The sequence below is a fragment of the Microtus ochrogaster genome, chromosome 4 (genome assembly GCF_000317375.1).
Source record: "Microtus ochrogaster isolate Prairie Vole_2 chromosome 4, MicOch1.0, whole genome shotgun sequence".
Lineage (NCBI taxonomy): Eukaryota > Metazoa > Chordata > Mammalia > Rodentia > Cricetidae > Microtus > Microtus ochrogaster.
Window position 1 is genome coordinate 78,827,227 of NC_022011.1, and position 14,784 is coordinate 78,842,010.

At 40.3% G+C, this 14,784-nt stretch overlaps 1 protein-coding gene across 1 annotated transcript in view; it reads left to right on the plus strand.

Moving 5' to 3' along the window:
• The first annotated feature begins 536 nt into the window (after positions 1–536).
• Positions 537–14,784, plus strand: part of LOC102001321 (putative ankyrin repeat domain-containing protein 19) — a 46,227-nt gene continuing 31,979 nt past the window's right edge. Inside the window, exons 1-7 of the mRNA XM_013355618.1 lie at positions 537–958; positions 2,424–2,538; positions 2,695–2,868; positions 7,934–8,040; positions 9,266–9,403; positions 11,583–11,635; positions 13,922–13,950. Of these exons, the coding sequence (XP_013211072.1) occupies positions 720–958; positions 2,424–2,538; positions 2,695–2,868; positions 7,934–8,040; positions 9,266–9,403; positions 11,583–11,635; positions 13,922–13,950 (855 nt within the window). The 5' untranslated portion in view covers positions 537–719. The remainder of the gene's footprint in view (positions 959–2,423; positions 2,539–2,694; positions 2,869–7,933; positions 8,041–9,265; positions 9,404–11,582; positions 11,636–13,921; positions 13,951–14,784) is intronic.

The window sequence follows — 14,784 nt, forward strand, 5'->3', positions numbered from 1 at the left end:
CACTTGAATCTTTCAGAGGCATTTTCTCAGCTGACATAAGACTAGCCAGCACAATAAGCAATCAAAAGGCTCATCCCAGGGAAGACCAAGTCTCCTCCTTTCAACAGTTGTTAATTCCACAAGACATACACACTTGACAGCAAACAAATCTCTAGCATGTGTACAAACTCAAGGGGATTAAACAACTCATTACTGAATGAGGAATGGGCCGCGGAAGAAACCAAGAAAGAAAGAAAATATTCCCTGACACTAAACGGGAATGAAAACACAAGAAAATTTTTTTAACTGCCCCTAGGGCTACAAGGAGGGGGTGGGGCTGGCAGGGACTAAAGTGAGTTTGCTGGCTGATTTTTTTTTTTTGAGTCTGCACATGCGCACTGAGTACCCTCTTTGCTAACACACTGGACAGCCCTCCACAGTGAATGTGCGCTGTACCTGGCACGAGCCTAGGCGCTGTTTGCTTCTGTTTACCACCGTTGCTTGGCGACCACGTTGCCAACTGCAGTTGACACATAGTAAACCAACAGGGAGCTTCCTTACTGGGATGCTGTGGCAAGACTTGGCTCTGAGTTTCCTTCGATATTCAAACCTTTAGGAACTGATTTCCTACACATCTTGGTTCTGGGTTTGGGAGAGGCCATCTTGGCATAGTCTCTTGGGGTTGGGAATGCAGGAGAAGCTTAGTGAGAAGGAAGGGACCTGGAAAGCAGACATTTACCATGGAGATGTTCTTCCCCAAAAAGGAAAGGACACCCCTGGGATTTTGTGATGGCCTGGATAAGATCTTCGTGGGCTTTGGGAACAAGGACGAGAGAGGCTGTCAGCCTCCCAAATACCACACCAACTATGCACCTTATCATCCTATCCACAAGGCTGCAAGCATGGGTGACATAAATACGGTGAAGAGCTTTGTCCAACTGGGAGTTTTTGCCATGGAACAGATAGATTGGAAATGCAGGTAACAGTGGGGTTGGAGCTGTGAGGGAGAGGATGGATATCTTGGAGGGAAGTGCAATTACTGGAGAGCAGGCCAGCTTCCTGTCGGAGGACAGTAAAGAGAAGCATCTGTAGTGAATCTTACACTGCACATCTGGGAAGGATGTAACACCCAACTGGTCCTCATTGACAGCGAAACAAACCAAGATCAATGCTTCCTGTTCTTGACAGTTCTTCTTCTAGGGCACTTACTGGTCTTCCCATGGGTTTCAGTAAACTTGTATAATATAGCTTTAGTGTATCTTTTAGAGAAAATAAAACATAATGTCATATAAATTGTGGAAAAGTACATAAGAGAAATTTCTAGTACCAACTTCCCACCAAAAGGTTTTCTTTTTCTTTTATTTTTTTTTCTTTTTGGTTTTTCGAGACAGGGTTTCTCTGTGTAGCTCTGGCTATCCTGGAACTCACTCTGTAGATCAGGATGGCCTTGAACTCACAGAGATCTGTCTTCCTCTGCCTCCCAAGTGCTGGGATTAAAGGTGTGTGCCACCACTACCCGGCGGGTTTCCTTCCTTTGTTCCTTCCTTCCTCCCATCCTTCCTTCCTTCCTTCCTTCCTTCCTTCCTTTATTTTTCTTTCCTTTTTTAATAAAAGTTGATATTCATTATGTCAGTGTATTCCCAGATGTGTACAGGAATGTACATTATTTACTGAGAGAACTTAATAATAGAAGATGGTTTGTGTTCTCATATTTATTTACTATTTCATCTACTTTTGTTATGGGTGCCATGCTCATTTGATAATTTTCTGTACTTAGAGCCTTCTCGCTCACTAGTTTAAACACTCCTGGAGGGCTCTTCAGCATCTTCTTGATAAACTAACCATGTTTATACTAAGATTTGCTGATGAGTCCTGGTTTTCCTACAAGCGTTAACTCCAATGATTTGTACCACACCATATGGTTCACTGGCACCTTTGACAGTTTTCAGATCACAAACTCATCTTGACTTCAGTTTTGCTTCATCTTCAGGTCACTACAGTCTCCCGGGCATGCCTGAGCAGGTGCATGGATCCCAACTGTTCTGTAACTGCTCTCTCCTCAGATTCCTCCCTATTGGTGCCCTAAGAGAAGGGGGTCCCCTGAGCACTGCCCAGGTCATACCAGTTCTCAGTCATCAGGGCTGTCACATCTGAAGCTGGAGGCTGGGCACTTTGTTCAGTAGGGTCCCAGCAGGGTGCCTCGACCCTGGCCACAGGCTTGGGTCTATATCCTAAAATACAGAAACAATTCACATTTGGGGAATGTGGACTCCCGTGAAACGGTCTGCTCTTTGCAACAAGAGGCAATGAAAATGACTTTTCTTCTGAAGAAAATCAAATTTTAAAATTCAGAGTCCTTCAGTGCTGTCTGGTGATTGTAATTGCCTGTGTACGTCTTGAGAAAATGTCCTCTCGGCTTATAAATGTCCCCTTCGCACTCTCAGGACTGCCCTGCATTTTGCCTGTGTCTACGGCCAACCAGAAGTGGTGACGTTCCTGGTGGAGAGCAGCTGTGACATTAGTCCAAAGGACACTAATGACGCCACACCTCTAATTAAGGTATACGACAGCCGTCAGCTTCAGATGATGGCAATTTGAAATACGTTTTCACATTTAAAAAAAAAAATGAAGCCATGTCTTTTAAATGTAACTAAATGCTGTAGCCTGTGGAATGCGGATCTCTTAACAGTCTGTCTGTTGGCGTCACATCCACAGGCTGCACAATGCAGACAGACGGAATGCCTTGCTATTCTACTGAAGTATGGCGCTGACCCCAATATTGTGGACTCTCACGACAACACCGCTCTGCATTATGCCGTTTACAATGGGGATGTTGAAACAGCCGCTAAGCTGCTTGAGTACAAGGCAAACATTGAAGCAACCAACGAGGTATACAAAACCCGCCTTTTGATTCTAATATATTTGAAAACCACAGGTTTTAGCAGCCATGGGTATGTAGAGTCAATTGTCTGTCCCTTCAAAGCTCTAGTCCTCTAGTGGAAATGTTTTGAAATAACTCAACCATTGAAGATGCCACTTTAAATATTGGTGCAGCTTTCTTGAATGCATTTCTGACAAATATTTGGCAAAGCAATGAATTTGCTAAAGCACCAGTTTGCCTACTTTTAAGACTGACAAAAGCTTTTCGTTGACTAGTTAAAAATGACACCCAACATGAACATTGGCCTTTGATATTAACTTTATCTTAAATGAGAAAGAAATGTTTTATGATAAATGAACATCTGGATTGCTGCAGACAAATTATGTTGTGTGATCGATCAAGCTATGAGTGATAAAGCCAAAGGAGGAAAAATAGAAAGGGAAGTTGATGAGAAATATTCATACAAATCTGGGGATTAGATAATTGAGGAAAAATATGAACATTTCTTGATTCTTTGAAAAAGACTCATTTTATGTATGTTTATTCTGTGCTCTTCAGTTTCATGATAGTAATTCCTAATAAGAGAACAATACTAGTTAACAAGCATACCCAGTGGTAAATTTTAGTAGGACTCTGAAGAAATCATGAATAGGCAGCAATTACACAGAAGAGAAAAAGAAAAAGAAAAAAAAAGGAAAATTCAGTGATTTGCCGTGAAATGACCGTTGTCTGACAGAAATTGCTACTTGGATAAGAGCCTAAAGTCTACTCTCAAATCTCCAATGCTTTGTTGGCACTTGAGAGATTTTTATACTGCCTTTTTCAATCAAGTTATATTCTGAAATTTCTCTCGGTGCTTCTGCCCAAACCTCGCGAATGAAGTGGAGTTTCTAGCGAAGGAGGTAGTGTCCAGTTCTCCCTTTCAGCTAAATCCTGAAATGATAAAGAGAACTGGTCTACCTGCGAGAGACAAGGTAGACATGATGTACTTTTGCCCAGCAGCACAATCCTCTGCAGAGAGTTTTGAAAACACACCAGTGTCTAGACTTTATTGTAGTGAAAATTCCAATTGGTCTTAATAATAAAAACCCAGAGTCAGATATCAGGGTAAATGCTGAAAGATCAGAGAGACCAAGGAGCTAGTCACAGCCACTTCTTACTTTACCAACTACTCATTCCAAAAGGGGCCAAGCTCCAGTCTCCGCCCTGCCTTATTACTTCCTCTCTCTGCCCAGCCATATCATTCCTCCTCCTAGGTGTGCGGATTAAAGGTGTGTGCCGCCTCACCTCTATGGCTAAATTGTGGTTAGCTCCGCACTCTGACCTCCAGACAAGCTTTGTTAGAGCACAAAATATCACCACACTTTATCTCTAATGTCTGAATCAGCACGTCTAATTAGACCTAGGCAAAGGAATTAAAAAAATGATTCCTTCATGAGGTAGTAAGGGTGAGGGAAAGATGCCCCTCATTCCCTTGGCCCTATGACCTGTGGTGGGCAAGGGAGCTGATCCTCCCCCTTACCAGCTGTAGCCCTTGGGAAAGTGGACCCCATTCCTCACCTGAGCAGCACAATAGAGCTGACCCTATTGACAGGCGTAGGGGCTATGGGGGTGGTGGTGGCTGGTGAACTGGCCCTGAGCATGAGAGATCTGACTTGCCTCCTTATCTGCCATATGGTGGTGTGGGTGGGTGGGTGAGAGATACCCCACCCCTCCTACCCTTTGCTGTCTCTGATAGCTGGGAGAGCTGGCTCTGATGTCCCTGCCCCTCCCTCACCAGCTGTAGCACTCAGGAGAGTGACCCCTGTACCAGTAGAGTTGGCCTTGAAAGTGTAGGAGTGGGAGAGCCAACCCAGAGGGTGTGAAAACAGGAGAACTGGTCCCATCCCTCGTTCTTTGCTGAAAGGGGTGAACTAGCTGGGCCAATGGTGGAAAATTCACCTGGCGGTGAAGACCGGGAAGATGTGGTGGACTGACCAACCCTGTAACTACTCAAGGCCAGAACCAGGGTTATGAGTTGGCCTACCGCAACATCCACACCATCTATGATCTACTGGACCATGTGAAGGGGCCTGGCTTGTAGAGCCAAAGCTGCAGGATCTCCATGACACAGGGCAACAACAGGATAGCCAAGGGTAGTCTCAGTGAGGGCCCAGCATCGATAGTGTCATAGAAACCAGAGGCCTTGGACCAGACCAATGCCTCTTTGAAATGAACACTTGCAAGTAAAGATCCATGGATAAAAGGGTTTACTGTGTGACTCACTATGTCACACTGCAGCTTCCACGACGAGATTTTTTTTCCTGATTTTTTTCATTTTTTTTCTCTTAAATTTTATTTTATTTTGGGGGGGGGGTTGCAGTGGCAGAAGGCAGCTAGGAAGGGAAATGAATGGGATTGAGATACATGATGTGAAAGACACAAAGAATAAATCAAAAAGTTTAAAAAATGTTTCCTTCAGAGTCTTCAGTTAATAGAAAAGGATTTTGCATTTTTGCACACGAAATGTGAACCACACCCAAAGCAAATATTTTTTTCCCCCAAAAGGCCAAGAACTCAATGGAATCCCATATAAGCAGTGTCCTCCAGGTATTGAATCCACAGTTAAACTCCAGGAGATATTTTTTTTAATTTTTATTTTAATTAAATAAATAGTCATGTGTGGGTGTTTTGCATGCATGTATGTAAATGTATAACATGCACGCAGCACCTGCAGAGGCCAGAAGAGGCTATCAGACCACTTGAAATGAATTACAGAAGGCTGTGAGCCGCCCTGTGGGTGCTGCGCCTGGGACACGAGTCCTCTGGAAGGGCAGACAGTACTGTCAGCCACTGAACATCTCTCCGGCCCAAAGAGATTCTTAAAGAACTGTGAATTTCAAGTGGCTCTTAAGTAACCAAGCACAGACTGCGGAGAGCTCATTTCATTGTCTGACAGCTGTGATGACATCATCCCTATTGTCTGAGGCCCAGAGTGCTCTGGTTTGCTGGGGAGCCCTTCAGGCTACCACATGTCATCTGCTTAGCCTAAACGTGTGTTCCCATGAACAGGTGCTTGATAGCAATTTGTGATAGAGATTTTAAACTTTTAAAAGGGTTGTAAGAATATAGTATATTTTTTGTTTGTTTGTTTTTGTTATTTCCTTAGAAATGGAATTGGAAGCTGCCGGGCATTGGTGGCATGCCTTTAGTCCCAGCACTCCTGAGGCAGAGGCAGGTGGATCTCTATGAGTCTGAGGCCAGTTTGGTCTACAAGAGCTATTTCCAGGACAGTTAGGGCTGTTACACAGAGAAACCCTGTCTCAGAGGGGAGGGGAGAAGAACTGAATTTTAGAAAGTAGAAAGTATTATTTTAAAATGTGTTCTTTATCCCTGTCGTGAACACATTCACACTGAAATAGATGTGAGAAGGGAAATTACTGTAGGCATTTACTGTAGTTAACTCTAAAGGTTATGGCCACTGCAAACAAAATTGCACCATTTTGCACCAAGGAAGGTGGCCTCATAGTTTTCCTCATCATAAAAGAAATATGTATAGATCAGTGTTAGAGTTATTATTGATAACACATTGTCTTTTTACGTCAACTTATGTTTTGCTCAAAACAGCTTGAAGTAGTAATTAAAATGAAACCAGAATAACACTAGATCAAAAACAGCATATGAATAAGACATGGTGTCACAGATCCTGGCCTCATAGCATTTAGGAGACTGGCAGAGGAGACCCACGAGAACAGGAAGCTAGCCTGGGATACACAGTGAATTTCTATCTCCAAAAGCAGAAGCCAACTACAATGAACCCTCATAAAGCCCAATAGGAGTTGTGCTTCAGATGTGTGAGATGATTATCACCACCGCCATCATTGATTTGGAACTCACTATCCAAACCTGGCTGGCCTTGAACAAATGGATATCCTACCTGCCTCTGCTGCCTGAGTGAGGGGATTAAAGGTGTGCACACCATACCAGGCCTAAGATTATCATCCATAGTGGAGAATGAAATTTTTTATTGAGCCTTCTACAGTTAAGCAAGACTCTTATTTTATAATAAACTCAACCAAAGTTCTTTTGAAGCCTGTTTATTTCAGCGAGGGCCCATTTCCTAAATGACCTGCTGTCCAACAGCTCTTCTGTACACTGTGAATATGGATTACTCTCATTGGTTAATAAAGAAGCTGACACACAAGTAGCCACACAGGAAATATAGGCGGGACAGCCAAACTGAGAATGATGGGAAAAGAGAAGGCGGAGTCAGGAGATGCTGCCAGCTGCCTGAGGAAGTAGGATGTGTAGAAAATGAGGTAATAAGCCCTGAGTCATGTGGCAAAGCATAGGTAAAAATGTGGCTTAATTTAGGTGTAAGAGTTAGTTGGTAATAAGCCTGAGTTTCGGGAATAGCATTTGTAGTTTGTATTAAGCCTCTGAGTGGTTATTTGGGAAGTGGCTACAGCACAGGAAAACATCAGAAGTGACTGATAAGGACGCTGATATCTCAAGCTCTGGCACCACACATAAAAGGGAACTAACAAGTTTCTCTGTAGTTGCACAAAACATATGCTGCGCCTCAAAATTCTCAACACTGTGTTCTTTGAACTCTACATTCCTTTTTTGGTCACATTTCTGAACAGCTGGTCATGCAATATTTTTGTTGGGGTGTGGAACACCGGAAAAGAGACCTTTCTTTATAATGTAGGTAGAAATAAAATATAGGTGGGGAAACTGAGCTTATTTGCCAGCAAGAACACAGAAAGTTTTTGCTACTGTGGGTTTTGTTGTGAGTTGTTGAAATGAAGATACAGAATCAAGAAGCTTTTGGTAGATGGGAGCAATCCCATGATCCCAAAATACCACACTACATGTTTTGACAAAAGTAAAAAAGTGGAGCAATAGGATGTCTCTGTGTGAATTTTGGAATGGATATGTGTGATCACTCTAGGTAAGGCATTTCATAAAACAGAGGAGCAAATGTGAAAGTCAGTGCGTTCAGGAAGAAATAACAATGTATCGTCAGCATTTATGATTATGAACACAATGAATGTTTTCCTTTCCAATTCATCACTGATTTTGTTTTGACAGAACAAGATCACACCACTTCTGCTTGCTCTGAAACAAAACAAGGAGAAAATGGCAGAGTTCTTAATCAACAACGGGGCAAATACAAAAACATGTGATTTTCTGGGAAGGTAAAAAAGTCCTGTACTAATAAAACCAGTGAGTTTGGCACCCTAATGATCACCCAAGCCACGATGTTAAGTTCATCAGAAGAAGAATTTAACTTTTACTTACAGAGACAACATTAACCTAGACCATCAGTTTGGTACAAAAGAAATTATTCAGTGTGAACAACAAAAGACAACATACAATAGGGCCTATTTTTCCTGATAATATAAAACGATGTTGATTAATTGTATTACAACTTATTCATCAGGTAACTTATTTAGCTATACAAGTCTCATATTTTGTTGGTTTTTAAGATGTTAATCCTAATTTTTGAACAGCAGTGTGACAATATCTTTACATTATTTATCATCCATTCTTGTATACTACTTCCTAAAAAGTGAAAATCTGTTGGATGGCCGTTTCCCTTATATTTCTTTGCAAAATATTGTTTGGGTGTCCCTCAGTAACTCTTAATTTCTATCACAACATGGTACGTCTACATTTCTTATTTTTCCCCCTCTGAATTTATTTTGAAACTTTATTCTTTGGCATGAACAAAAGAATGAAAAACTACCTTTATTGAATGAGTTTGGCTGAGTAAACATCATAGCTGGGTGCTAAGAAGAATTCTCAATATTCACACAGGACTGAACTTAAATCCAGCTTTCACGCTTCCTGAACATACAACCTTAGGAATGTTGCATATCGCTCGGCTTATTTCCTGATTCAAAAAGCAGGGTCATGCCAGTACATATTATGTGTTATGTGCAATGTAGTTCTAGCATGTGATCATCTCCTGCAAACACCATTATTATTAAAATTATTTATTTTGTAATTATACTATTATTATGTTAATCATGCAGTAAACTTTTCTCCTTTGATCTTCATCTGATTATGTGCTACAGTATATTATGTCAGGCTAGGGAAGAAACAAATAATTCTCCACTTGAATTGTCACCTATATTGATAAATAGCCTCAGTATTTGTGAATGAAAGGACGTGGAACTATAAATCCTGCTTTGTAATACCATATTGAGAGAATGGGTTTCCTGTGAACTTTTTTCCCAATTTGTCCCAGAGGTAATTTATAGGATGTACATTTTGAGCCCCCAACACGTGTATGTCTGTTAGTAGATGGTCAATTCCATATAAATAGGCCATATTTCAAACTGGTAAAACACATTCAGTGAGGTGTTTAACAACTTTATTAAAGTACCTGACAGCCAGGTTCTACCTGTGCTCTTTCAGAAGCACCCTTATGTATGCTGTAAGGTGTGGGTCCGAACTTATCGTCAAGCTGCTTCTTCAAGGAGATATTGATACTTTTAAGCAAGATGCCTTCAGGTGGACAGCTAAACGGTATGCCGTTGAAAGTAAAAGCAAAGTGTAAGTGTTCGCGTTCCTTGATAATTAACATTAAATGGAGATGCAAAGCATTTACAAATACCACATCTTATCTATATAGTTTAGGTCATTTTGGAATGGCACTGACAGAGTCCATCTCATTATCTAGATGCTAATCAAAGCTGTAGATGAGTTAGAAGTAACAATGGATACAGCACTCTTTGTCTCGGGATTTATTTATATGTGTGTAGTGGGGTGGAGGGTGGATGTCGACAATTAAACCTGGAATTTCACTTGATTTAGGCAAGTATTTTATCCAAGGACTATATAGCTATCTCTTAGGTTAGGGTCTTTTAAACTCTATACATGAAGAGAGTTTGTAAAACCCTAATTTTGAGAATGTATAATGATGTCCACCAAAAGAAAGTCAGATTTGAGCCACGTGGAGCTATGGGCAACATCACCTGAAGGAAACATACACATACTCTGGAAAAGCATTCCTAGTTCCAAAACTCCATGGATATCCAGCTTCCAACACATGTTAAAGCCTTCTGCCAGGGCCTTGCTATCTCTGTAGGTTGGGCATTACTGTTTTCTAGTGCTGCTGTTGCCTTTTGCCACACAGTGTGCCCCCACCTTTTGTTTTCAGAGAGATAGAACCAATGAGGCATTTGGAGTCCCTGTGCACGCTAGCGAGACTGGAATATGACAGGGGATTGGGAAATATGGACTACTTATTGAAATCGAGAAACCTGAGTGAATTGATGGTCAGAAGCACATTCAGAGACCTGGTGGACTCAGGGGCACTTGGACATATGAGTGGATTGGGAATTAGAGGGACCCAGAGATATTTGGGGATCTGAGTTCACTGGAATACCTTTTGCATCTGGGGAAATGGTATTTAGGGGGACTGAAACCCCAGGATTCATTTAGACGAAGGACCATTGGATATGGTGGCATATGGGAGGACATGGGCATGTTGTTGTACTGGAAATCACAGACAATCACTTGACATTTTCATATTGACATCAAGTCCACACTAATGTGCTGTGGGAACTCCTTCAGCCAATAGCCTTTAAAATACCAGTCCACTTGGGCATGGTCTCTTATACTATAAATGCAGCTGTAAAGCTTGTGTGCTCTCTCTCAGCTGCTGGATTTGGTTCTTTTTCCCCATTCATGCAGAGGACTGTGAGTCTACCCCGGAATAAAGAAGCCTTTCGTATACTCAATTCTGAGCGAGTATGGGACTACTTTATAGCATCCATCTACAACAATGCTTTGCTAGCTTGGGAAATTTTAGATTTTTATCTTTACTATCTAAGAATTTTGCAATTTTAATTCATATATTTGAGATATAACTAGTTCCAGCCAGGGGGTGGTGGCGCACGCCTTTAATCCCAGCACTCGGGAGGCAGAGGCAGGTGGATCTTTGTGAGTTCGAGACCAGCCTGGTCTACAGAGCTAGTTCCAGGACAGGCTCCAAAACCACAGAGAAACCCTGTGTCAAAAAAGCAAAAAAAAAAAAAAAAAAAAAAAAAAAAACAAAAAACAAAAAAAAAAACTAGTTCCACATTGAACTAGCTGTTTAGATTTTGAAATGTTAAATGAATGATTTTCTTTGAACTATATGATGAAGAATAGAATAACCATTAACAAAGTAGGCCTTAATAGTTTTTTGTAACATCAGCATAAGAATACTACATCTTGCAAGGAAATACATGTTGAACATTATTTGGAAGTCTAAGACAGTTCAGCCTTAAGAGACAAATGATTTTTTGTTTCTCTATTTGTCATGCATACTTCATATTACCTTGTTTAATTGTAACAACCTCTTATACAAAAGCAGGAAAGTCATTATTCCTTTTAGAGGAAGACCTCAAACCTAATAGAAATTACATGTCCAAGAGCTAGCAGCTATTGGCTACAAATGTAAGATTTCTTCCGAGTTTAGGATGCTTTCCATTATGCTCAGAAAATTTAGTTCATGTATGGGGTTGGCGTACTTTTCATTCATGACCATTGTACTTCATTTTTCCTTGTTTTGTTATAAGTTTAATAAAATACAGAACCCACATGTTTGTAGCATGTGTTTAAAAGTTCTGATACCAGAATAATGATACCATGGATAATGCAGGAAATACTCCTCTGAGTGTAATGTGACAGGCAAGCAATTTCATATCATCATTGACTGATTTGACATTCTTTTGGTCCATGGCAGTAGGAAACTACTTATCGACTATGATGAAGAGGAATTGAGACAGACATGTCCAGGTAAGACTTCTGAGAGTGAATTACTCTTGGCTTTCCAACTAGAAAAAAGAACAAGGAAAGTTTGAAAATAAATGTAAATTGAATTGGTATTTATCTTAGTTTGTTTTCTAAGGGCCTAGAGATCAGAATCCTTCTAAAAATTATGTAAATTGTTTAATTCAAAACTCCTAAAATTGTTTTTACTTAATTTCTTTGAAATATATATCATTGTATAGAAAGAAAAATAATTGTATGAGTGACACATTAAAATTTGAATTGTTAGAAAATGGATTTTCTCTGAAATATTGAAAGAAATGTACTGAACTTAGTAAGGGAATATTATTATATATGATGTAATGTTTTCTAATCAGCATTGAGATTTATTCACTTGGGCTCATAGTCAGTTCTTCATAGAGATCATATTTTTTCTATTAACCATCTTGTTCACACTAACATAAGCACAGTTTCTGTTTTCTTTACATTCGTTAGGAACAAATTACATTTTCTAAATCACAACATTGTACTTTATTATTTACTGTGTGTTCTTTATACTCGACTGTAGAGGCCCAAAAATGTTAGCCTCTCTCATCCTGTCTGAAGGTCAGAGAGTTTGAGCTTGTTCAAAGTTGCTGATAACAACAGTAGCTACACACCCCGACTTAGGGTTTAGTTACTTGGTGTTTTGAACATTAAGATGACCCATAGAGGTAGATCCACTCCACCCTGACCAGAGGTCAAAGAATTCAAACATACTTCTGCTCTTTCTTTAGAAATAGGAGGTTTGACTTAGGGAATGACTGCCTTCAGCAGAATCTAGGGTAGATTCACTGCCTAAACAACAGAATGCTTTTCTCAAGAAATAATGGTCTGATGCCTCCAGTATTGGAACAAGTAGCTGTTCTAATTGTCCTTTGTATCACATTAAAGCAGTCTTTTGCCTTCCTCCCCCTTTTGTATTAGGGTATAAAAGTTTATGGATAAAAAATAAAATAAATAGTTTATGGAAAATAAATGCAGGTGAATTCAGCATTTGGTATTCATTGAGTTGCCCTTCTATTACTATGCTGTGTCTCTGTGATTTTTTTTTCCTATCTCTCTTCCCCCTACTTAACATTTTCTAATACTCACGTTCCTACCCTGGAATGTGCTAATCCACTGAGGCTAGGATCGTGGCAGAAGTCACCCCATAAAGGTGGCTCCTGAGGACACCTGGCATGAAAGCAGGAAGGCATGCTAATGGGAGAAGGGAGGGGATTAGCATAAGGACTCAGAGGGATGGGGAGGAGCAGTGTGAAAGGAGGAATAAGAGTACCATACCATGAAATGTCAAGACTAAACACATTACTTTGTGTGTTAGCTTTAAAACTGATAAAATGTGCATTCATATTTTCCATTAGTGTTCTTCTGTCTTGTCACTGTTCTTACTTTTAGTTGGCTTCAGAACTAAGTTCCAGTAGCCCCAAAGAGCTATGCTCAGCCACCCATTCCAGCTGGGAATATTAAGATTTCCAATAAGTTGAAAATCAGATAAATATCCAGTCAGTGTACATATAATAAAGGAACACTAAGCTCATCTTCAGGATCTGGGCACAGATGTAGGTACAAATGATGTAGCTAAAGAAGTTCCATCATTCCGAAGTCATAGTCAAGGTATGTCTGAAGGACACTGTGCCAGTTCTGCTCTGTAAAGTGGTCTTGAGAGAGTCCTTTTTGGTTGAGGGGACAAGCTACTTTTCAGGACACAATTCCTCATGCTCCAGGGACAGCCTGGATTACTGTAATCACGGATTACTCCCTTTCTCAGAGAATAGGTTTATCATGCAAGGCTCCCTTGTCCCCAGGAAAAAGGTTTCACAGGATCCATAGGAGTCTTTAGGCACCATTTGAGAATCTCGATTGGGAGACTATTTAATACTGATAACACGTTGTCTCGGTTACTCTTTGTGGAATTCAGGAATGAAGAGGAATGATCGAGGTTAGGCATCACTATGTTTTAGAAGAACGGTTCTTTAGGGTTTAATATGCCTGTGTGCCAAGGTTGGTAGCTGACACAGCACACAGGAAAAAGACTTCAGATGGAGAGCTGTCGAGGCTTGTTCGCATTTTCAGTTACACTGCAGGACCAAGTGAGGTACTAGTGCCTGTTAGCACAGTTTCTAAGTGTCTATTGCATCCTGATGAGTTAGCAAAATTAAAACACTTGGTTAGAACTACAGACACAAAGATTCTGTTTCTTCCCGTGTCTTTGCAAGTGCTAATCCCTGTATTGTCTACATGGATTGACTGCACCTCCTTCTGCTTTTATAGGGATCACCCGGAAAGATGCTTGCTCAACGGTAATGACTTTGATAATTTTCTTGAATTACTAAGTGGATACTATATGCAGTATTTAACACTTAGCAATTACCCTGTTTCAAAGCCGTTCCTGACTACCACAGAAGTGAAAGATTCTCTTCAAAGTGAAAGAGTGGAAAAGACAGAGGCAAAACCATCCCAGTCAGGTAAGATTTTCAGTTATTTGAAAAGAAGTGAGTGAAACATTAATGCTCCCAGCCTTCCTGTTCTTCATGCTACCCATCCACAAAGATGGTGTAAACTGTCGTAGCTAATGGAAAGGTCATTCCAGGCATCAATATATTAGAAAAAGGTCTACAGCCATGTGTGAGAAACACACAGTACATAATAAAGACATTGTTGTGATTCAGGAAATGTGATTTGTTCCTAACGAACGTAAGGAAAACAGAAAGTCTGCTTATGTCAGTGTGAACAAGATGGTTAATAGAAAAAAATATGATCTCTATGAAGAAGAACTGACCATGAGCCCAAGTGAATAAATCTCAATGCTGATTAGAGAACATTACAACATATATAATAATATTCTCTTACTAAATTCAGTACATTTCTTCCAATATTTCAGAGAAAATCCGTTTTCTAACAATTCAAATTTTAAAGTGTCATTTATACAATTATTTTTCTTTCTATACAATGATATATATTTCAAAGAAATTAAGTAAAAACAATTTTAGGAGTTTTGGGATTAAACATTTTACATCATTTTTTAAAAAAGATTCTGATCTCTTGTTGCGGGAGGTCCTTCCGCTCCTCCAGCCTATAGCCGCTGAGATACCAGCCCATTGGGGCGTGGTCTCTCTCCCTTTAAAAAAGTGGCC